The sequence below is a fragment of the Notechis scutatus genome, chromosome 3, assembly GCF_049901735.1.
Source record: "Notechis scutatus isolate UNSWTSFEM ecotype Mainland chromosome 3, rNotScu1.2, whole genome shotgun sequence".
NCBI classification, from domain to species: domain Eukaryota; kingdom Metazoa; phylum Chordata; class Lepidosauria; order Squamata; family Elapidae; genus Notechis; species Notechis scutatus.
Genome location: NC_142011.1, coordinates 209,327,903 through 209,350,597, shown reverse-complemented (window position 1 = coordinate 209,350,597; position 22,695 = coordinate 209,327,903). Strand labels below are relative to the sequence as shown.

Genomic DNA, 22,695 nt, shown 5'->3' with positions numbered 1-22,695 from the left:
GCTCTATCATTATTGGGGTGAGAAATTACCATTTTTTTACACCATAAAGTGCAGCTATGCAGAGAATTGGACATTCAGAAGAATCTCATCCTAACCGTGAGTTATGTGAGGATGCCCGATGAACCAATAAAAAGACTTTGTGTGGATGCTTTGTGAAGTTATTCCGTCTGCCTTATATTAAGAAGCAGAACAATGAGCAAGTTGCCAAAAGTCTTGACCACAGGGATGTTAGGTGGGGGGAAAAACGGCCGTAACTCGCTTTTTTTTCCCCATGCCGTTGTAACTTCGGTCACTAAAGGAGCGGTTGTTAAGTTGAGGACGACCTGTGGCTGCTGGTCCCTGAACGAGAGGTCGCTACTTGGGGAATGCTTGCACCCCACAAGGGGATCCTCCTGCCTGGAGAGCCCCCCCTCTCCCCCCCGTGCTCCCCCCGGATCCTTACTTCTCGTGAAGGACCTCGTAGAGGCCGTGATCCAGCAAGACCAGCTGGGCTTTGCCATCCGGGCCCTTCTGCACCAGCACTGCAAGAGACGGACGGGGATGCGGGTGAGAAGCAGCCCAACAACTACCTGGAGCGGAAGTATCTCCTCCCCTCCCCTGCAAACCTTCCCCCTCCCCCGGAAGTGTCCTTGACGTTCTGACTGAGGCTTCCCCAAATCACCAAGGGCAAACTCCTCGTCCCAATAAAACCCCTTTTTATTAGGCTAATGTGACATTCCTCTCATTCACGTCCAGCAAAGTCCCGGCAAACAGTCTTTTGAGAGAGTGGATTTACAACCACAGACCCTTATCAGGCTGGGAAGAGTTGCCAGGCCGAGAGCTTTCAAGCGCCACACTGGAGCAGACAATACTCGGCAAGGAGTCTCGGAGAGTCGCGGACAAATCTTCACACTAATGAAACGAACTAATTGTCTCCTGCAAACCCCTGCGGTGGGTCTGCCAGCGAAAAGTGAGCTTGGGAGGGCCACCCGCGGATCCTCCTAGGCTGCGTTTTCACTGGCAGGGGGCTGAGTTCTGATCGAGGCTCCCCAAGATCATGAAGCCGACTCCTCGTCCCGATAAAACCCCTTTTTATTCAGGTTAAAGGGAATTCCTCTCCAGCAAAGTCCCGGCAAACAGTCTTTCATGAGGTTTCTCAACTACAGACCTTGATCAGGCTGGGAGAGTTGCCAGGCTGATAGCTTCCAAATGCCACGCTGTAGCAGCAATGACTTGGCAAGAATGCAGGAACAGATCTTCCCCCTAATGAATTGGACTGTCTCCTGCAAACCCCACTCCTCTTTTGCTCCTCTTTTATTCCCTCTGGGAGGGGCCATTCACCATCCACCTGAGCCTTTACCCCCAAGTCGAACCTTGTTCCTTAACTGTTCCCTTCTTCTGGCAGCTCTGTGCATGCGCACCCTGGGAACAGGCTCCAGCTGTTCTTCTTCCTCACTGATTCTTCTGCCCCACTGATCTCCGACTCTAAAGGCAGCTGATAACAGTCGGACGGCCCTGGCCCCATCTCTGCCTCCGACGCAGAGCCCTCATCCGAGCCTTCCTCAGACTCCAGGACTGGCCCAGGTTCCTCCCCAACCTCCTCACTGTCCGAGTCTGCCACCAGCTCTGCTGGCCGCTGTCGGGCCAGAACACTTTAAACCCATCCTCCTTTGGGCCTGACTCTCCATCCGTCCGGGCTCTCCAGTCCGATTCCAGGCAAAACAGAGTGAGTTGCGTCTGTGCGGGATCTGCAGCCAGCAGCGTCTCCATCCCTTCCCTTTCCACCGTTCTGCCCCCAAACACAACTCTCTTTTCCTTCGATTCACACTCCGCTGCTCCTTTGGGGCTGACACCCCCCTCCCTGCCCCCAATTGGAGGTTCAGACAGTCGGGGGGGGGGCGGTTGCAGTCATGAGGAATCTCACAATCTTCCTGGACAGAATGAAGGGGGTCCCTGGTGCCCCCTGGAGCTTTGGTGGTTTTCTTGTAGATGCTTCGTGACCCAACTAGAGGACACTGATGATGTTATCTAGCTCGGTAAGGAAACGTCTGCAAGAAAACGTTGCCACAAAGGGGTTGCCAGAAAGAAGAGGTGGGGGGGGGGGGGGTCAAGCTATTCTCCGAAGCCCCTGAGGGCAGGACGAGAAGCAACGGATGGGAACTAACCAAGGAGAGAAGGAGCAACCTGGAACGAAGGAGAAAATTCCTGATACCGTACTTGGAATCATTAACCACAACCATTTGTCTGAAATGGTGTAAGTTTTCCTGCCTGAGTAGAGGGGGGTTGGACTAGAAGACCTCTAAGGTCCCTTTCAACTTCTCTTCTGCATTCTGTTCTGTCCTGTCCTGTCTCCTCTCCTCTCCTTATCCTATCCTAATCCTATCCTATCCTAAATCTTATTCTAACCTATCCTCATCCTATCCTTAACCCATTAATGTCCTATTCTTATCCTATCCTTCTTATCCTATCCTTATCCTATCCTCATCCTATCCTTATCCTATTATTGTCCTATCCTTATCCTATCCTTATCCTAAGTCTTATTCTATCCGATCCTCATCCTATCCTTATCCTATTATTGTCCTATCCTTATCCTATCCTCATCCTATCCTTATCCTATTATTGTCCTATCCTCATCCTATCCTCATCCTATCCTTATCCTATTCTCATCCTATCCTTATCCTATTATTGGCCTATCCTTATCCTATCCTTCTTATCCTATTCTCATCCTATCCTTATCCTATTATTGTCCTATCCTCATCCTATCCTTATCCTATTATCCTATCCTTATCCTATCCTCATCCTATCCTTATCCTATCCTTATCCTATCCTCATCCTATTATTGTCCTATCCTTATCCTATCCTTATCCTATCCTTATCCTATTATTGTCCTATCCTTATCCTATCCTCATCCTATCCTATCCTATCCTCATCCTATCCTTATCCTAATCCTCATCCTATCCTTATCCTATTATTGTCCTATTCTTATCCTATCCTCATCCTATCCTCATTCTATCCTTATCCTATTATTGTCCTATCCTTATCCTATCCTTTTTATCCTATCCTTATCCTATCCTTCTTATCCTATTATTGTCCTATCCTCATCCTATCCTTATCCTATTATTGTCCTATCCTTATCCTATCCTCATCCTATCCTTATCCTATCCTTATCCTATCCTCATCCTATCCTTATCCTATTCTCATCCTATCCTTATCCTATTATTGGCCTCTATCCTGATCCTCATCCTATCCTTATCCTATCATTGTCCTATTCTTATCCTATCCTCATCCTATCCTCATCCTATCCTTATCCTATTATTGTCCTATCCTTATCCTATCCTTTTTATCCTATCCTCATCCTATCCTTATCCTATCCTTATCCTATCCTTATCCTATCCTCATCCTATCCTTATCCTATTATTATCCTATCCTCATCCTATCCTTATCCTATTCTCATCCTATCCTTATCCTATTATTGGCCTATCCTTTCCTATCCCCCTCATCCTATCCTTATCCTTATTGTCCTATCCTTATCCTATCCTATCCTTATCCTATAATCTTATTCTATCTGATCCTCATCCTATCCTTATCCTATCCTTATCCTATCCTTATCCTATCCTTATCCTATCCTTATCCTATCCTCATCCTATCCTTATCCTATTATTGTCCTATCCTTATCCTATCCTTATCCTATTATTGTCCTATCCTCATCCTATCCTTATCCTATTCTCATCCTATCCTTATCCTATTATTGTCCTATCCTTATCCTATCCTCATCCTATCCTTATCCTATCCTTATCCTATTATCCTCATCCTATTATTGTCCTATCCTTATCCTATCCTATCCTTATCCTAAGTCTTATTCTATCTGATCCTCATCCTATCCTTATCCTATTATTGTCCTATCCTTATCCTATCCTATCCTTATCCTAAGTCTTATTCTATCTGATCCTCATCCTATCCTTATCCTATCCTATCCCTATTCATTACCACTCAGCTCAGAAAGCACCAAGGACCCCACAGTTCAACCCTGAGCTAGAAAGATTCCCCTATCCTTAGGAAGTGAGTCCCTGCCTTCAGCCTGGCCCAGTTCGCACAAGCCTTTCTCCTCCCAGGGAGTCCCCAGATTGACACTCCAGCCCAGTGAGGTTCCTGCCAGCGGAGCCCATCCCCCAACCGGATCACCCTCCCCCCCCCCCCAGCTCCCCTCGGTCTCAGGGCCCCCACTGCTGAAGGCCACGGCTTTCCACGGAGCCTTCGGTGCTTCGTTTCCTTGGCTCAAAATATAAATGGGGCACAGGCTCAGCCCCTCCTGGGGGCGGCTGTGGGGGTCCCACATCAAACTGTAGATCACATTGTGGCTGGTTGTAGGCTGAAGGAATCTACCAGTCCAGGATCTGATATATTTTTTCTTCATATAAACGATACTGCACTTCGATGGACATTGATACCTGAATACAGATCTTTATAGCACTCATGTTTTATTGTGATTTTTTTAAAAATCAAAGTGAAATCTCTCTCTATAAAAGCGAAATACCCCTTCATGCATCATCACAAAAACTCCAGACCCCGTAAGGCCTACAAACTTGAAATTTCCTCTTGGCTTCTAGGGGCTCACAAAGAAAGGATTTTTACAAATGACCCTCAGAGCATTTAGAGTATTTCCTGTATTATTATTATTATTATTAACAGGCTCGGATGCTAAGGAGTTCTACTCCCCCTCTCTGTCTGAGAAGAAATATCTTCCAAATGCAAAACACAAGCGGAGGAGTTTCCGTTTCAGTTTCACAGCAGCACCAAGCAGCTTTAGGGCAGAACAGTTGAGCTAAGCCCCGCCCAGGCTCCTTGCTGTCTCCTTCTTGCTCACACAGCAAATACTCTTCCAGTTTCCAAACAGCCCTCCACTCTGTCACACACTGACAAGGATGCTAGCCAGATGGATACCGATGGATGTTGGGAGGCAGAGGCAGAATTTTTCCCCTTTATTTTCCTCCCCAAAAACTAAGCCCGACCACATAGTTACATAGGAAAGGTATTGAGCTAGTAGTGTCAATATATATTGCAAGTCCCTGGATGTCACGACATAATAGTTGAACTAAAATCAATCAGTCCTCGGTTCTCGGCTGTGCCTCCTACCGTTTCCCGGGTGGGGATCCGCGTGGATGAATCCGGTGAAGAAGATCTGCTCGGCAAACATCTTGATCAGTTTCTCTGCTGGCTGGAGGGAGAAAAGGGTCTCAGGAAGGGGAGGAGGCAGGAAGAGCCTCCTTCTCCCTTGGCCAGCTGGGGGCTTCCCTGGGGCTCCCTGAGCCTGGTGGTTTCCTGGCAGGCGTTTCACGACCCAACTAGGGGACATCTCAGTGCTGGGAAGGAGTGGCATTCACAGGAGGAGAGGAGGACAGAGGAGGGGAGAGGAAGACCTGGAGAAAGGAGGAGGTAAGATTGAAGTCCTAGAAGGGGAGAGAGGAGGAGGAGGAGGAAGGAGGAGGAAGAGGAAGAAGGAAGAAGAGGAGGAGAAGGAGGAAGAGAGGAGGAGGAAGAGGAAGAGGAGGAAGAGGAGGAGGAAGAGGAAGAGAAGGAGGAAAGGAAGAGGAGGAGGAAGAGGAGAGGAGGAAGAAGAGGAAGAGGAGGAAAGAAGGAGGAAGAAGGAGGAAGAGGAGGAGAGAAGGAGGAAGAGGAGAGAAGGAGGAAGAGGAGGAGGAGGAAGAGGAAGAGGAAGAGAAGGAGGAAGAAAGGAAAAGGAAGAGGAAGGAGGAGGAAGAGGAAGGAGGAAGGAGGAAGGAGGAGGAGGAAGAGGAAGAGAAGGAGGAAGAGGAAGAGAGAAGAGGAGGAAGGAAGAGGAGAGGAGGAGGAGGAAGAGGAAGGAGGAAGAGGAGGAGGAAGAGGAGAAAGGAGGAAGAGGAAGAGAAGGAGGAAGAGGAAAAGAAGTAGGAAAAAGAGGAAGAGGAGGAGGAGGAGGAAGAGAAGGAGGAAGGAGAGGAGGAGGCCTGTGGGGGTCCTTGGGGCTCTCTGAGCTTGGTGGTCTCCTTGCAGGCGTTTCATGACCCAACTAGGCAACCTCATCAGGGCCAGGCAGGGGAGAAGTGCCGCAAGCAGGACCCATCCGAGCCGATGACCCCCAACCCACCCAACCAGCCTCCCGGGGCAGTCAGGACATGATGCTCCCCCCCGGGTTCCCCTGGCGACTCACGTCCTTGGGGCTCAGGCCTTGCCTCCGCAGCCCCTCCAGGTCGTTGATTTTGCAGGCCTCGTAGAAGTCGGCGGTCAGGACCCGCTAAGCCCAGGGAGGGAAGGAGAGGAGGTGAGACAAAAAGGGCCTGCGCACCAGCGCACCCGAGTTTCTGTTACTGCAACTGGTCCCCACATCGGTGAATGCGGCCCCTGAGCCCCAGACCCCCAAATGGCAAAGCAACCTCACAGCCGTATAGAACGCAAGCAGGCCTTCACTTAATGGCCACTTGCTTAGTGTCCGGGATGAGCCGGCACGGAGACCCCACAGGCAGCTGGCAGGGTTCAAACCGCCCCTTCATTGCTCCAAATTTCACCAAATGCATTTCCCACATTTCTGGCAAGTCCCAGAGCAAAACGCATCCTCCTCCAGCAGCCTCTGGCTGCCAATAGTCCAGCCCAGCACGGTGAGCCCCAAGGCTCCTGGGCAGTAAATCCAGCAGGGCCAATCGAGGAGTTCCGGAAGCAAAGGGTCCAGTCCAGAAAGCAGGCAAGTGTCAAGTCATAAAATAGTCCTATGTGGCAGTTTGGAAACCAAAAGCGCATTCCATAAATGTTTTCAAAGATAGTAACTAGGTGATCGAAGTTTCTGCTGCAATTGGAGAGCATGATGGATGACTCTGGGCTATGGAGGTGTCTCGTTGGGAGAATATGATTTATGATACACCCAGGAGGTAGGGGAGGAAAACCAGGGTCAAGGGTGACAATGAATGATGGGCCTCAGAGTCGGCTAGCTGTCCAGGCTCTGGTAGTTCCCCCCGCCATTGAAATCATGAGCCTCCAGCTGGATTTTCAAAGCTTAAAGAAGATTTATTAGGAGTAAACATGCCAGCACTGCCTGGGTGTAGCTGACTCCGAGACACATCATTCATTGTCACCCTTGACCCTGGTTTTCCCTCCACCCCCTGGGTGTATCGTAACTTATATTCTCCAATGGGACACCTCCATAGCCCAGAGTCATCAATCAGGCTCTCCAGTTTTGCGTGGCAGAAACTTCAGTCACCTAGTTACTATATTTGAAACCATTTATGAAGAGAGAGAGAGAGAGAGAGAGAGAGAGAGAGAGAGAGAATATGCTCCTGCATTCTTGCCTTCGAGTATTGCCTGCTACAGTGTGGCGTTTGAAAGATATAGCCCTGGCAACTCTCCCAGCCTGATAAAAGTTCTGTAGCTGTGAAATCACTCTTGAAAGACTCTTGGCCGAGACTTTGCTGGAGAGAATTCACTGTAATCTAAATAAAAGGTTTTTGTTTTTTTTATCAGGACGAAGAGTCGGCTTTGTGCTTTTGGGAAGCCTCAGTCACAACAGGGGGCGCCCTACCCACCTTGCTGCTTTTCTCCCAGTGCACACGAGGAACCACCACGAATCGAAAGTGCTTCAGCTCCTGGGCGCAACGCTCCCCGTTGTGGCCTTCGATCTCAAAGTCCAGTTCTTGGGCCAGGGTCCCCTTCAGGTCCTGGAAGGAGAAAAAGCGGGGAGTGGCAGGTCAGCCTGGCACCAGGCGAGGAGGACTTAGGGTGCCAAGCATGCTGGGTAAAACCCACCCACCCCAGAGACCCCCTAAGCAAGGCACAGAGGCGGCACCTCAAGTTCCTGGCGCATTTTGCAAACCACCAAACAAACCACGGCTTGTAGGGCAGACTTCCGGCAGCCCAATGGGCTTGGGGTTTGGAGGGCAGTGAGGAGAGGGGCTACTCTGCCAAGGGGTTGGGCTAGAAGACCTCCAAGGTCCCTTCCAGCCTTAGGAGCCTAGGATTCCTTTGGCAAAGGGGCATGCAGGTCTGCAGCGCGCAAGCAACTCAGGGAGAAACGTGGTGCGCACATTCAGGGCGGCAGGATGAATCGGGGTGTGATGATGTAAGAAGGACCTATTAAGGATGACACCTGCGAAATTGAGGAACCTAAGCAACGCCATATATTTATCCGATTTCTGACCTATGCGACGATTACTGGAATAATTACTGGACTACGATATAACTATCAAAATAGGTTTGTGACGTTCTGTAGAAATGTCAACTTTTGGGGCTAGAACATGGAAATGTAATATTTTTGGCAATAATTATATGTGAGAAGATTTTGGGTCATCCTGACCTAAACAGAACTGATAATTGATCTATTGCAGGGGTGTCCAACTGTGACAACTTGAAGCCTGGCGGACTTCAAATCCCAGAATTCCCCAGCCAGCTTAGCTGGCTGGGGAATTCTGGGATTTGAAGTCCGCCAGGCTTCAAGTTGTCACGGTTGGACACCCCTGATCTATTGTATTAAGAAAAAACAAACCCAGATGTTCAAAACCGGAAGAAGCAGCCATGAGAACGGGGGTTTCCAAGGGATGAAATTGTGGGTGGTGTTAATGGAAAAGTACTAGAGAAACCTAGGGATTCACCAAGAGAAAAACAGGACAAGGAGACAGATGTTATGCTACAATAGCGGTGTTGCATAGCTGGATATGTAGCTTGGATAGACTGTGAACCCAAGAACGGGGCAGAGACTGTATCTCTGAACCTGTATATAAACCCCAGCCTTCATGGGAACCAGGTCTTCCGCCCAAGGACAGAATTCCTTCATCATAAAGCTCTTTATATATTGTTCCCGTGTGTCCTGAACGGTTGATTTTTTATCACACGGGGGTATCAGTTCCAGTGAGGCTTCACTTCACCTCCAAAGCCTTGGGGTCTTCTCCCCATAATCTCTTTAACGTGTCCACCGAGATCCCACCACCCTTCGACCGCTTCCACCGGAGTCCAATCTTTGCTGCAGGGGTACAGGGTGGGGAGGGGAGGGGAGATTTCCAGGATCCACTTGTTGGGGCCTGCCAGCAGCTGACGGAGCCGGCAGCAGGGTTGGACAGTGGTGAGGAGGTTGGGGAGGAACCTGGGCTGAGCCTGGAGGCTGAGGGAGATCCAGAGGAGGGCACTGCATCAGAGGCAGAGTTGGAGCCAGGGCAGGCTGGCAGTCAGCGGCTGCCTTCAGGTTCGGACAGCAGTGAGGCGGGGGAGCCTCTGGAACCGGTTCCTAGCCTCAGCATGCAGAGGGCTACCAGAAGAGAAGAACAACTGAGAAAGCAGGGTCGACCACACCTCGGAGGTGATTGGCTCCTCCCATGGAACATAAAAAGAGGAGCGAGCGGGATGTGAGCTTTTGCAGGAAGCAATTATTTCATCCGGTCGGTTGCAAAGTTCTGTTTGTCTCCATGTCAAATTTGGCCTTGCCCTGCGTCCGGCAATTCGTCCTCTGGCCGCATGCCAGTGCGATCCGGTGGCTATTTATCAACATCCCCCTGAAAGACTGTTTGGGAAGCCTGTCAAGCCCAAAATTTGACAAAGGCGTAGCCATTTTATTTAGCCTTATTATATATATTCCTTTTTTCTTTCTTTCTCTTTGCTGGTTATGGGGGGAAGGGTTTCGGGCTTGCCACATTCCTAAGGTGGGAGGAGTGGAGATAGAGAGAGTTGTTTAGGTTAGGTGGTTCTCCTTTCCGTGGGAACAAAAGCTGACCCTGCTGAGAACTGGAAGTGGAGATTAATGTCACCAGGCAAACGTTGATTTACTTCTATTGGGGAATGTGACTTTTTGGGGGTTGTTTCTAACTTCCAATATTATGTGGTGTAATTCTGGGTTGTGTAAGATCCGGAATTACAACAGACTTTGCCAATTGGATGCTTTACCTAAATAAAATAAATTATTATGGAAGATGGACTTTGCTCTTTTCTTTTTAAATGGATTTCATCCCTTGGAAACCTGACATGAACGTAATTCACAGCCGTGGAAATAAAAGAGGTTTTTTTTGCCAGGATTAAGGTTTTGTTTTATGCTTTCTAAGGAATCCTAGGTCAGAACACCAGTCTACTCTTCTTAAAACGGGGCGCACCTGGCGTGGACCCCCCAGGAAGCCGTTTGAGGGAGCAAGAAAGACATTAAAGGGGGATCCTTTTAAACCCAAAATTGGAAATGTGAAAATATTCCCCCCCATGACTTCATGGTTATAAAGAAGACTTTGGAACGCGCAGAGGTGGACAGGTTGTCAATGGAACTTAAAAACAAAGAGGAGACAGAATACTATGAGATTTGGAATTTATGGCACAGTTGGTTGGAAAGTAGACATGAAATGAACGGAAGAAAGATAAGTAAGAAGGTATGATGGAAGTTAATAATATTCCTTGCAATTAGGTGTTATGTTTGTAATATATCAATTGGATGGAAATCTGTGTTATATATCCATGTAACAAATGTGAATGATTATGCATTCTGTATAACTTGAGAGAGGTCAAATTGAGTGAACACTGCCTGGCTCACATTGCAACAAGCAGAATTTTAATTGTGTAAATATGTTTAATAAAGTATTTTTCTAATAACAATAAAAAAGAGGGAGCAAGAAAGACACTGAAAGGGGATCCTTTTAAACCCATTCACACACACACACCCCAGCTTAACCTTGGCCCCTTAACCCTCAGTCCCTCCTTAGTTTAAAGAAATCAATAAAACGATGGAATTTTAAAAAGGTAGAAAGAGAAAACATTTTAATAAAATATTTCAGAAAAAAAATGGGATAATATATACAAATATTTCAATAAAATGGGATAATATATACAGGGAAAATATTAGTATACATATTAATAGAAAATGTAATTTAACAATAGAGTAGAATATAGGAATAAGAATAAGAATAGGAATAGAAAAGAAAAGAATAGGAATAGAATATAGGAATAGAATATAGGAATAGGAATAGGAATAGAATAGAATAGAATAGAAAAGAATAGGAATAGAATATAGGAATAGAATATAGGAAAAGGATAAAGGAAAAGGAAAAGGAAAAGGAATAGAATAGGATAGGATAGGATAGGATAGAATAGAATAGAATAGAATAGAAAAGAAAAGAATAGAATAGAATAGAATATGGAATAGAATAGAAAAGAATAGAAAAGAATAGAAAAGAATAGGAATAGAATATAGGAATAGAATATAGGAATGAGAATATAGGAAAAGGAAAAGGAAAAGGAAAAGGAAAGGAATAGAATAGAATAGAATAGAATAGAATAGAATAGAATGGAATGGAATGGAATGGAATGGAATGGAATGGAATAGAATAGAATAGAATAGAATAGAATAGAATAGAATGTATATTAATTAGAATAGAATAGAATAGAATAGAATAGAATAGAATAGAATAGAATAGAATAGAATAGAATTCTTTATTGGCCAAGTGTGATTGGACACACAAGGAATTTGTCTAATTTAATAATATAATCCAAATAAGTCAAAACAGTAGATGGGAATCTACGATTAGGTCATTAAACTGTATTATTAATATTAATAGTGTGTTAAAAGTATATTATGAATTTAAAATAATGAAGGACTAGAAACTGTGTGGGATTTTGAGATACCACTCCTGGGACTGATATAATATTGTCAATATTTAGCGTTATTATTAACCTTACACATTTGGACTACTGAAGTTATGGTGGAACTACGAATAATTCTTAGACAATATTAAACAGTATTATTTAGGGACTATAAATACAAGGCGCAAAGAAACGTTATTACCGTATTTGCCGGCGTATAAGACGACTGGGCGTATAAGACGACCCCCCAACATTTTCACTCAAAATATAGAGTTTGTTATATACTCGCCGTATAAGACTACCCCCTCTTCCACACACCTTCCACTTTTGCACTTTTTTTTTTTTTGATGCACTTTTCTGCTTTGGACAATTTTGAAATGAGCTAATCCAATTTTGAACCAAGAATATGCAAATAGCTATGGAGTTTAGAAATGAGTTTTAAAAATATTTTTCATTGCTTACCATTAAGCGTAAAATATGTTGTAAATAAAATGAGAACACAGGAAACGTTCTCTTCTCAATACAGCTGATCTCTCTCTCTCTCTCTCTCTCACACACACACACCAAAAACCCGGACACTGAAAAGGCTGCCAAGGAACAGTATATTCAATGCCTTCTCTTTAATCAAGAAACAAGGAATTCCTTAGAATCTTTTTTTTCCCCAAGTGGCCCTCTTTAAAAAAAAAAAAATGGAGGTAACACTTTCATTCAAAAAGTCTTCCAGTATCTGGAGTCGCTCAGACATATTGAAGTGAGGCAGGAGAGTAAGTGAAATTTGAAATGATCCAGCTACCGTTTTCTTCCCCTCCCGCCCGAAGGCCATTATCTCCACGTCAAAACGAACGAGGGGAGGCAAAGAAGCCAAACACGCTAAAAAGGATCTCTTTATTTTCCTACACAAGGTCACACCTACTTTTCCGCATTCAAAGGACAACCTCTCCTCACCACCACCACCACACACACACACACACACCAATACCCGCCAACAATGTTCTGGGCATTAATCACCATTGCTACATTAACCTGGTAAATTTATACCTGCCTCCCCAGTGTTGCTTTGACGGCAGGATTTCACACAGCGGGCGCTCGCTCGCTCTCTTCTCCGCTCTCCCACCGTTCGCACATGTTGGAAGCACCGTAAAACCTGATAACCCACCCGGGGCTCCCCATCCTTAACCTACAGCCGCCCGCATGCAAAACCTGCGTGCAAAAAGAAAAAAAAGAAAAAGAAAAGTACGCCGCACGTGAGGATCTTCGAATCCTCTCCTCCCACACCGCTAAGAAAGGAAGAGGGGGAAAGGTTGCGCAGCGCGTGGCGAGTGACACCCGCCCCACACACACACACACACACACACACACACACGCTCCCCCCAGCCTCCCTCCCGGCTGCAACTCAAGCTCGAAGTGGGAGTCGGAGTCCTCCCGGCGTATAAGACGACCCCCCACTTGGAGGCATGTTTTTCAGGGCAAAAAAGTCGTCTTATACGCCGGCAAATACGGTATGTCTAAATGAATTGATGGGAAGGTGAGAAACGGATTATGGAAAGAGATTAGCCCAATGGGAGCGGGACGATTAGAATATGACATATACCTATAAGTATCACTACTGTTTTTGTGGCTTAAAAAAGATTTGAACCAGGTAATGCATAAAATATGTATGTTTATATTGAAAATATAAAGCTTACTGGGGGGAGGGGTGGAAGGAACCCCCTCCCCAAAACATGATACCTGTAAGACCCAGCTGAAGCCAAAACTGGGGTGCATCTGCTCCACGATCCACAGCAGGAACTCCAGGGTGCGGATGTCCCCGTCAAATCGGTCCCTCAGGTCGATGTACTGCACCTGCACAGGTGGGGGGCAGGAGAGGGTGACCCCCTGGGGATCGGGGGGGTCCCCCAGAGGAGAGTTGTAGCTCGGAGCACCGGCACTGCCTCCCCCAGCCTAGAGGAAAGGAGGAAGGCAACCTGCGGCCCTACAAAACCCCCAACATCACCAGCAGCAAGGGATGCTGGGAAGGGTCGCTCGGCCATTCCCACGCCCCTCTGATCCTTCAGGCTGACAGTCTGTAGAAACTCTCCGTCATCCAGGTGTTGTCCCAAAGGTGCTTTCCCCCCCTCCAAGAGACAACTGGACTTCCTGGCTTTTCTTTGAAGACGTTTCGCTTCTCCTCCAGGAAGCTTCTTCACCTCTGACTGGATGGTGGGAAAGGAAGGATTTATATTCCTTGCAGACAGAGCTGGTCATTTGCATCCTTTGAGAGCAGTGGTCCCCAACCTTTTTGTACCAGGGACCAGTTTCACGCAGAAACACTTTTTCAAGGACCGGGGGAGAGGAGGAGTCGAGTTTGGTGGTTTGCTTGCAGACGCGTTTCATTACCTGACTAGTAACATCTGATGTTGTTACCTAGTCGGGTAATAAAACGCGTCTGCCAGCAAACCACCAAGTTCAGGAGCGCCAAGGCCTCCTCATTGCAACCCTGAGCGACAGATATTCTCTTCTATTGGGACATTTAAAACGGAGGGTTTCAGCTGCAGATTCAGGAACTGCGCCGGGCTGAGGAGCGCCTTCAAAACTGAGCGCTGGGCGGCGGCGGCCCACGGCTGTCTCCGCGGCTCAGGACAAGTCCCTGCAGGACGGCTGAGAAGCCCCGCCTCGTCCCTGCCTCCCTCAGCCTCATCCCTCAGGTGTCTCCCTCTCTCCTCAGCCTCATCCCTCAGGTGTCTGCCTCCCTCCCTCAGCCTCATCCCTCAGGTGTCTCCCTCCCTTTAATAACTATTTGCCTCTTTTTCTCAGCGAAGCTGCTCCGAAACAACCAGAAACGAAGGCAGGCAGGCAGAACGAGCACTGGATTGAACCTGGATTGATTGGCGGCGGGGTGGGGTGAACAGGCGCCCGGAGGAGCTGCGCCGACAGGAAAAGCCACCCCACCCCCGGCTTCTTTGAAGCAGTTTCTTCCTGGGCTGGTGGAGGAGCAGAGAGCGACTGAGAGAGGAAACCGAAGCCGCTGAGCCGGAGAGCAGGACAGGCTTCGGTTGCTTCCTCCCTCCCTTCTCTCCTTTGTGTTCTTGATCCCTGATCCCAGCAGCATTCACCGAAGGCGAAGAAAGCCGCCATTTTTATTTTTATTTTTTATTTTCTTTGCGGCCCGGTACAAAGTGATCCACGGACCGATACCGGTCTAGGGCCCGGTGGTTGGGGACCCCTGTTGTAGAGGGTCATTGAGGCCACTTGGAGGTTTGTCTGTGTCCTCAGGGTCACCTGAGTGGTGCAAATGGGGGTGTGGAGCCTCCTTGGAGCTGCAGAAAGGACTGTGTTGTAGTCACATTTGCACTACTCAGGTGACCCCTGAGGACACACAGGTAAACCTCCAAGTGGCCACAACGACCCTCTAAAAGGATGCAAATGACCAGCTGTGTCCGCAAGGGAGTATAAATCCTTCCGTTCCCCACCATCCAGTCAGAGCTGAAGAAGCTTCTTGGATGAGAAGTGAAACGTCTTCAAAAGAAACAAGAAAGTCCTGTTGCCTCTTGAAAAAAAAAGCACCTTTGGGTCAACCAGGTTTTTTTCCCTTTTCCACAATGTCAGGTGTGTGGTGGGACAGAGGTCTGTCTGTCTGGATCTTGACAGGATCTTGACCTGTTTGTTTTCAAGAACTTTGTCCATTTCAAGAACTATACTGAATAATAATTATTATTATAAAAAAAATATTATTATTTTTAAAAAAAGCCCCTTTGGGATTTCAGGCTGACACACCCTGGCTTCACCTGCCCTGCCCTCCCGACGAACCTTTACGGCCACTGGGGTGCCATCATGAAGCCAAGCCCGGTGCACCTGGGCCAAACTGGCCGCCGCAATGGGCTGGTAGTCGAACTCCAGGAAGAGCTGGTCTGCCCTGGCGCCGAAGTCCTCCAGGAAGAGATCGTCCACCTGCCGCCAGGAAGGGCCAGAAGAGAGGCGGAGTCAGCAAGGGCCGTGGACGAAGGGGAGGAGTCTGTCAGCCAATCCCCCACCCACCCCCCCGGTCAGGAAAGAAGGGAAAAGAGGGCGGAGCTACAGGTAGCCCTCAACCTATGACCTGTGTGAGATGTCACTTCAGGCCTGCTGTGCTCCGCTCTTATGCAGTGAGAGACTTGCCATGAACGGTGGGATGGGAGTCGCTTGGGAAATCGAAAGTAAAGGTTGTACCATCTCGAGAAGCTGCCTCAAGATCATTCAGCTGGGAGGAGGAGGGACTAACTGCTATGAAAATGACTTGATTGGTTACACTGGGGCGGGCAGCAAGGCGTCAGCTTTGGAAGCCATATTGAGATCTGAGGCCACAATTGAGCCGGGAAAGTGGGAGGAGGGGGGAATTCATCGGAGTATATCGAGTTAAGACAGTGGTCCCCAACCTTTTTGTACCAGGGACCAGTTTCAAGCACAAACACTTTTTCAAGGACCGGGGGGGGGAGAGAATCCGAGTTTGGTGGTTTGCTTGCAGACGTTTCATTACCTGACTAGGTAACATCTGATGTTGTTACCTAGTCGGGTAATAAAACGCATCTGCCAGCAAACCACCAAGTTCAGGAGCGCTCGGCCCTGCCTCCCTCAGCCCCATCCCTCAGGTGTCTCCCTCCCTCCCTCAGGTGTCTGCCTCGTTCCTCTCTCAGTCGCTCTCTCGCTGCTCCACCAGCCCAGGAAGAAACTGCTTCAAAGAAGCCGGGGTGGGGTGGCTTTTCCTGTCGCCGCAGCTCCTCCGAGCGCCCGTTTACCCCCACCCCGCCCGCCCGCGCCTTCAATGCACAGTGCTCCATTCTGCCTGCCTGCCTTCGTTTCGGAGCAGCTTCGGCTGATAAAAAGAGGCGAATAGTTATTATTCTCAGCGAAGCTGCTCCCAAACAACCAGACAGGCAGGCAGGCAGAACGGAGCACTGAACTGAAGTGCTGGGCGGGCGGGTGGGGGTGAAGAGGCGCTCGGAGGCGCTCCGGAGACAGGAAAAGCCCCCGGCTTCTTTGAAGCAGTTTCTTCCTGGGCTGGTGGAGGAGCGAGAGAGCGACTGAGAGAGGAACGAGGCGGGAGGAAACCGAGCCGCTGAGCCGGAGAGCAGGACAGGCTTCGGTTGCTTCCTCCCTCCCTTCTCTCATTTGTGTCCTTGATCCCGATCCCAGCAGCATTCACCGAAGGCGAAGAAAGCCGCCATTTTTAATTTTTTTTATTTGCGGCCCGGTACAGAGTGCTCCACGGACCGGGACCGGTCCGCGGCCCGGTGGTTGAGGACCCCTGAGTTAAGACATAATAAAATTCTTTTTCTGATTCAAGGTCATGTTCTGTTGCACCTAAGTGAGGGGAAGTCTCAAGCTGAGACGGTTGGAGATTGGGTGCATGTGATGTGATGATGGGTGCAGGGAATGGATTTTGTAGTTTTTGCTTATTGCAAGGAAGCCCGAAACTTTCAGATTCGGGATTCTCCAGTTGGGCCAGTTACTATCCAAATAAAAAGGAACTTTTGAGAGATGCCTGTCTTGGAGTTATTGGGTGGAGTATAGGTTTGGTGGAACGCTGACATAAGGGACAGTTGTCGGGAGGGGAGTAGAACTTAAGGATTTTGGTGCGCAATTCCTCAGGTTTGGCTGTGCAATGTTGCAATATACTTAACTTCTAATAAAACTGTATGTCATGCCCTTGTTGGAGTCTGACTCCAAGGGAGAGGTGGAACAGCCCACAGGGAGTGGGAGTGTGGCTCCAGTGGTTGTGGAGGAAACTGGGGAAGGGCACAGGACGGATGGGCATTCAGAGGAAGACCCAGGCCCATCCCCTCTTCATCCTAGGGCAAGCAGGGAGGAGCGGATAAGGGAGAAACATAAGTGGGGTGGTCTATGGGGAGGAAAGGGCCCTGATCCCCTTCATGGGCTGTAGCTGTGAGGACTGTTTAAAAGGGCAAACTGCGCATGGCAAAGTTGCTGGAAGCAAAGCATGCATTATTGTCGGAGGTTATCTGTGCTTTGGCTTCCTCCCGGCTGCGTTATCTGGTAGAAGTCTGCAATTCATCATCCTTGCCTGCCGTAGTAATTCCTTCAGTGTGGTTTGTGTTGGGTTTTTTATTTCAAATTAACTTTACTTTGGGTGCAGACGGCATTTATTCCCTCCATAAACTGTTTTCTTTAAGAGTTTGGTTTCCACCCGAGGATAACTGGATATTGGGGCCGAGTTGGAGGCATTCAAGGGATTTTTTTTCTATTTTTGTGACTTGGTTATTTTTGTGTCATGCCCCGGGTCATCACACTGTAGCTTTCTCAACCAATGAAGCTACGGATCGTTTCTATTTAGAGGCTTATGTTGTGGCCACTCGCTTAGCAAGTGTTCAAAGCGATGGCAGAAGCTACAGGTAGCCCAACTAACAACCGCAATTGAGCAAAAAGAGATCACTTGCTAAGGGTGACAATGACTGAAGTTTTGCTTCATTTTGCAACTTTCCTTGCCGTAGTTGTTAAGTAAATCATTCTACGGGTAGTGACCGTTCAAAATGACAATGGCACTGAAAAATGTGTTAGGACTGTTTGTCAGAGTTACAATTTTTACAGCATCTCCAGGATCACATGATCAAAAATCAAGACGCTTTTGGCAACTGATTCATACTTACAACCGTTGCTGTGTCCCCAGGGGTCACGTGGTCCCCTTTTGCGACCTTCTGACAAGCTAAGTCGATGGGGAAGCCAGATTCGCTTAACAACGGTGTTACTAACTGGAAAACCGTGGTGATTCCCTTAGCAACGATGATAAGAAAGGGGGCAAAATGGAGGCAAAACTCGCTTAACACGTCTCACTTAGCAACAGAACTCAAGCAGCTACGTCGTTCCAAAGAGGAAGCCTACAGAAAAGGTGACAGAATGCTATACAACCAGGACAGAAACGTATTAACAAGAGAGATCAGAGCAGCAAAAAGAAGCTACTCTGAAAAATTAAAGAATCAATTCTCAACAAATGAACCAGCAAACATGTGGAAAACTCTTTAAAACATCATCGGTTACAGCAAACCTCCGTCCCAGGCAGAAGGAAATCAGCAACTAGCAGATGACCTGAATGTGTTTTACTGCAGGTTTGAAAGGAAACTTCAGCCACCTATCTCCACAACTCACATCTCAAACACACCAACAACAGCCAAGCCTCCTACAACTGGCCCCAATCCATTGGGTTCACAACCTCTGGTGATCGGAGAAAAAGAAGTGCAAGATCTATTACACAGACAGAAGCCAGGAAAAGCACCAGGGCCAGACAAGATAACTCCTTCTTGCTTAAAAGTCTGTGCTGACCAATTGGCCCCCATCTTCACCCGAATCTTCAACAGATCCCTAGAGATGTGCTATGTTCCTTCCTGCTTCAAATGTTCTACCATCATCCCAGTGCCAAAGAAGCCCTCCATCAAGGAACTGAATGACTACAGACCAGTTGCTCTAACATCTGTCGTTATGAAAACCTTTGAAAGGCTTGTGCTGCCCCACCTGAAAACCATCACGGATCCGCTGTTAGATCTGTCTCAAGGTTGACTCAGCCTTCGGTCCTTCTGAGGTGGATAAAATGAGGACCCAGAGTCAGACAAGAGGCTGACTCGGTAAACCACTTAGAGAGGGCTGGAAAGCACTGGGAAGAGGTATAGAGGTCTAACTGCTAATGCTATAATTCATATTCTCCAATGGGACACCTCCATAGGCCAGAGTCATCAATCGTACTCTCCAGATGCAGCAGAAACTTCAGTCGCCTAGTTACTATCTTTGAAAACTATTTATGGAATGCACTTTCCAAGCTGCCGCACTGCTCTTTCAAACCCCTTTCCCTCCCCCTCCCTTTCTGTTGGCAACTCTAAAAGGACCATAGAAATATTTTATGAGTTGACACTGTGGCTGCTAACGGAAGGGACTGTCCCGACCCAGGCTTCGTCAAACGTAATTAAAGACAAACTTGTTTTAAAAGCACAACCTATTTTAATGCAACACTGGGAATTGCTTTCATTCCCAGCCAAAAGTAATCTTAAACAGTTTCCCAAGATAAGCACACGCCTTTCAGTGCTGTGGAATGCTGCCAAAAACAGAAGTATCCAAATTAATTATAACAGGAACCACCCAAAGTACCAGAAAAACAGAGAGCTGACCAGAATAGAGAGAGCTTCAAGGAGGACTCGGAATCTATCGAACGACTTTGCTTCCTGCATAGGTTTCTCTACCTTTGCCTGTCCTTTATACCTTATGGGAGGTGCAATCACCTCCCAGCCTTACTCCTGAGTTGCCCCCGTTGTTTCAGCTGCTCTCACCTTCTAGCAGCTCTGTGCATGTGCCCACTGGGAACAGGCTCCCACTGTTCCTCTGCCTCGCTGCTGCCAGGCTCCGGAGGCAGCACCCGACTCCCAGATGGTCGTGGCGCCATCACTGCCTCGGACGCAGGACCCTCGTCCGAGTCCTCTCCAGACTCCCTGACTGGTCCCCTCTCTTCCCCACTGTCCGATTCTGCTGCCGGCTGCACCGACGAACCACAACAGGGACGTCCCTTCCCTACTAAAGCTCAGCTCCCCTTCTCCGGGGCAGGCGACCGAAGGAAGAGCCCGTAAAAGAGGGAAAGACCTGCTGACACACACACACACACACACCGCAAGATCCCGGTCTGAAGCCGAAGCAGCCCCTGCCTGCCCCACTCACCTCTGAGTAACCCCGCCTGAGCGCCTGGTCCTCCAAGGAGCGCAGCGTGTTGATGTACTCCTTGGGCAGGAGGTGGTTGAAGGCACACAGGCCTTGGCCCAGCTTGATGTAGAGACCCCCGTTCTGGATGGCCCCGAAGACGATGCTCTCGGCCGAGCGCTGGTGGCACCTGGACACGGCGGCCACGTACTCCGGGCTGTTCTGACCACAGGGAAGATGGGCGAGGAAGGAGGAGGTGGTTAGATCCTTCCCAGCGGACCTCACGTCACCGCAGGTGCCGGCATGGGCAGCCTGTCAAGCTGTCCCCCCCTCTCCCCTTCCACTCCCAAGAAACAGGGGCGGGGCGGGAGAGAGAGAGACTATCCTGGGAGATCTGTGATTTTGGTCACCACACTATAAAAGAGATGTTGAGACTCTAGAAAAAGTGCAGAGAAGAGCAACCAGGAGGATGAGGGGACTGGAGGCTAAAACATACGATGGACGGTTGCAGGAACTGAACCCGCCTCGTCTAGGGAAGAGAAGGACCAGGGGAGACAGGAGAGCAGCCTTCCAGTATTTGAGGGGCTGCCACGGAGAGGAGGAAGGGGGTCAAGCTATTCTCCAAGACACCCAAAGGCCAAACAAGGAACAATTGGATGGAAACCGATCAAGGAGAGATTCAACCTGGAAGGAGGAATTTTCTGACAGGGAGAACAATCCACCCATGGAACAGAAGTTGCCTTCAGAAGATAACAGGTAATCAAGAGTTGGAAGGGACCTTGTAGGTCATCCAGTCCAACCCCCCGCCCAAGCAGGAGACCCTACACCATTTCTGACAGAGGGCAGTCCGGTCTCTTCTTGAAAGCCTCCAGGGATGAAGCTCCCACAACTTCCGAGGGCAACTTCTGTTCTATGGGTTGATGGTTCTCTCTGTGTTTCTCTCTCTCTTTTTTCTCTCGCTTTCTCTGTTTTCTCCCCCCACCCTCCCACCCATGTGCTCAATTGGCCCCTTTCCAAACAGCCTCCATGTTTCCAGGGTCTCTCTCCCCACCCCCCTTGGAACTGACCCCAGAGGGACATTTCTTCCAACAGGGATAACCACGACCTGGATTGTTCTCCAGACTTTAACAGGCCGGTTTTCCAAAGCCTGACAAGCAACTGTACCTCATCCAGGCCTCTCAAGACGACGTGGTTGGTCCACCAGTAATCCACGGAGATCTGGATTCCCAGCCGCAGGGACCTTTGGGAGGAGAGAATTCCGGGCTGAGGACTGTCCCTTCAGTCCACCTGCTCAGGGCCCGGTCTGGGCCTGGGGGGGTCTGGGGCAGACCCAGAAAGCAGTTCCATGCTCCTGGGCAGTCCCACAGGGTTGGAAAGTCCCTGGGTCAGAGATGTCCTATTTGTCTCCGCCCCCTGCCTTGTATCCCCAGAGCTAGGATGGGGCTTCGCTAGCAGCAGTGGCTCTTCCGTCCCAAGGACCGGCCCATAGATTTCCAGTGCTCTCCTCTCCTCGGCGAAAAGTTTCTCTCTCACTGCAGGCTAATAAATCTGTCCATCCGGGAGATGAGTAGTTGTCTGCCACATTTCTTAATCTCCACCCCCTGCCTTGTATCCCCAGAGCTAGGGTGGGGCTTCGCTAGCAGCGGTGGCTCTTCCGTCCCAGGGACCGGCCCATAGATTTCCACTGCTCTCCTCTCCTCTGCTTTCTGTGCTTCAGGCACCGGGCCCAGCTGTTCCTCCTCTTCCTCATCAGCCACCTCCAGACCTGGGGGCTGTTGACTCTCCATCCAAGGACTGACAGATGGCCAGGCCCCACCTCTGTCTTTCTCTCTCTCTCTCTCTCTCTGCCAGCTCCATTCCCTCTTCCCCCCTCGGAACTCCCAGGTTGCCTTGATGCTGACCCTGACTCCCACGCCGCCTCCTCCTCCTCCTCCTCTGATTCAGCTGCTGGAGAGGCCGATGGCTAACAGGTCACAACACTTTCACTTATACGTCTGCCTGGCTGGGAGATGAATAGCTGTCTGCCACACCTATTCATCTGCGCCCCCTGCCTTGTATGCCCAGAGCTAGGATGGGGCTTTGCTAGCAGCAGGTGGCTCTTCTGTCCCAGGGACCGGCCCATAGATTTCCACTGCTCTCCTCTCCTCAGCAAAAAGTTTCTCTCTCAACGCAGGCTAACAAGTCTGTATGGCCAGAAGATGAGTAGTTGTCTGCCACATCTATTCATCTCCGCCCCCTGCCTTTTATCCCCAGAGCTAGGATGGGGCTTTGCTAGCAGCAGTGGCTCTTCCGTCCCAAGGACCGCTCATAGATTTCCACTGCTCTCCTCTCCTCGGCAAAAGTTTCTCTCTCATTGCAGGCTAACAAGTCTGTCCATCCGGGAGATGAGTAGTTGTCTGCCACACTTCTTAATCCCGCCCCTGCCTTGTATCCCCAGAGCTAGGATGGGGCTTTGCTAGCAGCAGGTGGCTCTTCTGTCCCAGGGACCGGCCCATAGATTTC

The 22,695-nt window shown here is 49.0% G+C and overlaps 1 protein-coding gene across 1 annotated transcript in view; it reads right to left on the bottom strand.

Moving 5' to 3' along the window:
- Positions 1-22,695, bottom strand: part of ADCK5 (aarF domain containing kinase 5) — a 36,781-nt gene that overhangs the window by 7,635 nt on the left and 6,451 nt on the right. Inside the window, exons 4-11 of the mRNA XM_087958893.1 lie at positions 21,358-21,433; positions 20,215-20,415; positions 15,334-15,474; positions 13,276-13,389; positions 7,530-7,661; positions 6,167-6,250; positions 5,113-5,194; positions 443-521 (exon numbers count right to left, since the gene is read on the bottom strand). Of these exons, the coding sequence (XP_087815019.1) occupies positions 443-521; positions 5,113-5,194; positions 6,167-6,250; positions 7,530-7,661; positions 13,276-13,389; positions 15,334-15,474; positions 20,215-20,415; positions 21,358-21,433 (909 nt within the window). The remainder of the gene's footprint in view (positions 1-442; positions 522-5,112; positions 5,195-6,166; positions 6,251-7,529; positions 7,662-13,275; positions 13,390-15,333; positions 15,475-20,214; positions 20,416-21,357; positions 21,434-22,695) is intronic.